The 1,512-nt window shown below is 55.2% G+C and overlaps 1 protein-coding gene across 1 annotated transcript; it reads left to right on the top strand.

The window, feature by feature from the left end:
- Positions 1-379: 379 nt before the first annotated feature.
- On the top strand, positions 380-862 carry LOC112549118 (natural killer cell receptor 2B4-like). Its single transcript, XM_025195924.1, is given in 3 exon segments — positions 380-440; positions 520-530; positions 533-862. Coding segments are annotated over 3 exon segments (402 nt in total).
- The last annotated feature ends 650 nt before the right edge of the window (positions 863-1,512 follow it).

The following is a 1,512-nucleotide window of genomic DNA, read 5'->3' as shown; positions in this document are numbered from 1 at the left end:
GGCAAGACATGGCTTGCCTCTAAGTGCCCTTTGAACCCGAGAGAAGTGTGCATCAGCCTGTATTTCTCTCAGGAGCTGAAGAGTCTGCTAACCCTTCTCTCCCCCTTGCCCTTCTGAACCCACAGGTTGTCAAGAAGTAAAAGTGGTGGCTGCTGTTGGGGAGACGGTTCAGCTGCAGCCCAACACATGGCCATTGTCCTGGGTGGCAATCAACTGGAAAGTGAAACTCGGTTCACAGACCTACTGGATCCTTGGACATAATCAGAAAAGGACCTCGGGCAGTCCGTTTCTGCACTTTGCAGACAAAGTCTCTTTCCACCCTGGAAATCTCTCGCTGCAGATTAACTCGGTCACGGAGAAAGAAAGTGGCCTATACATCATGGACCTGAAGCTGGGGGATGGCTCTGGAATCACCAATAATTTTCGTCTGTTTGTGCTTGGTGAGTTTGGGGGTGCCGCTTTCCCCCCGCGCTCACGCCCGGGGCACCCAGCCCCTCTCACTGGGACTTCTTCTTCCAGACCATGTCCGGCCCAGCAGCCCAGCATCAAGGCATCTACTTCCCAAGAGCGTGGACAATGCTACCTTACCCTGTCCTGCTTGGTGCCCAAAGCTGACTGGGTCACCTACAGCTGGTCTCGAGGCATATCTTCACACCCAGCCCCAGAGGACCATTGGCTCCAAGAGCATCAAGCCGATCTGCAGCTGGAGATCACTAAAAGCGGCAACAACACCTTCTATCACTGCAATGTCAGCAATGCCATCAGCTGGGGCATGGCCACCATCGATGTCAAACCGCTGTGCAACTACACAAGTAAGTGCCCCCTTTGCACCAGACATACGAGGGGGGCCAGGGATGTTTAGCATCTTCCTGGGTCCTGCGGAGCTGGTTCGTGAGCCTGGCCTGAATGAAACCAGAGGATGGGGCCTAGCATCCCTGAGGATGCTCTAGCTGCTCCAACCTCCATCTTGGTCTGGCTCATCCAAGAGCCTGGCAGACTGGTGGGGCTGGGTCTCAGGCCTTGGGGCCCTGTTCCTCCTCCTGCTCCTGGCAGCAGGCAGAGCCCCAGGCTGTGCAGGCAGGGGTGACTGGGGCTGGGAAAGGCAATGCCTGTGTACACGTGGATAAAGCACCGCTGGAGGACTCTGCTAACCCTTCTCTGCCCCTTGCACTTCTGAACCCCCAGGTTGTCAAGAAATAAAAGTGACGGTGATGGCTGCTGTTGCGGAGATGGTTCAGCTGCAGCCCAACACATGGCCGTCGTCCTGGGTGGCAATCGACTGGAAAGTGAAGCTGGGTTCACAGACCTACTGGATCCTCAGGCACGATGATGGCACCTTGACCAGTCCATTTCTGCCCTTTGCTGACAGAGTCTCTTTCCACCCTGGGAATCTCTCGTTGCAGATTAACTCGGTCACGGAGAAAGAAAGTGGCCTCTACACCATGGACCTGAAGCTGGGGGATGGCTCCGGAATAACCAAAAATTTTCAGCTGTTTGTGCTTGGTGAGTTTG

This window comes from Alligator sinensis, unplaced genomic scaffold (genome assembly GCF_000455745.1).
Source record: "Alligator sinensis unplaced genomic scaffold, ASM45574v1 scaffold3620_1, whole genome shotgun sequence".
In the NCBI taxonomy this organism is placed as follows: Eukaryota; Metazoa; Chordata; order Crocodylia; family Alligatoridae; genus Alligator; species Alligator sinensis.
The sequence above is the reverse complement of the archived record's forward strand: the minus strand, read 5'-3'. Positions and strand labels throughout refer to the sequence as shown.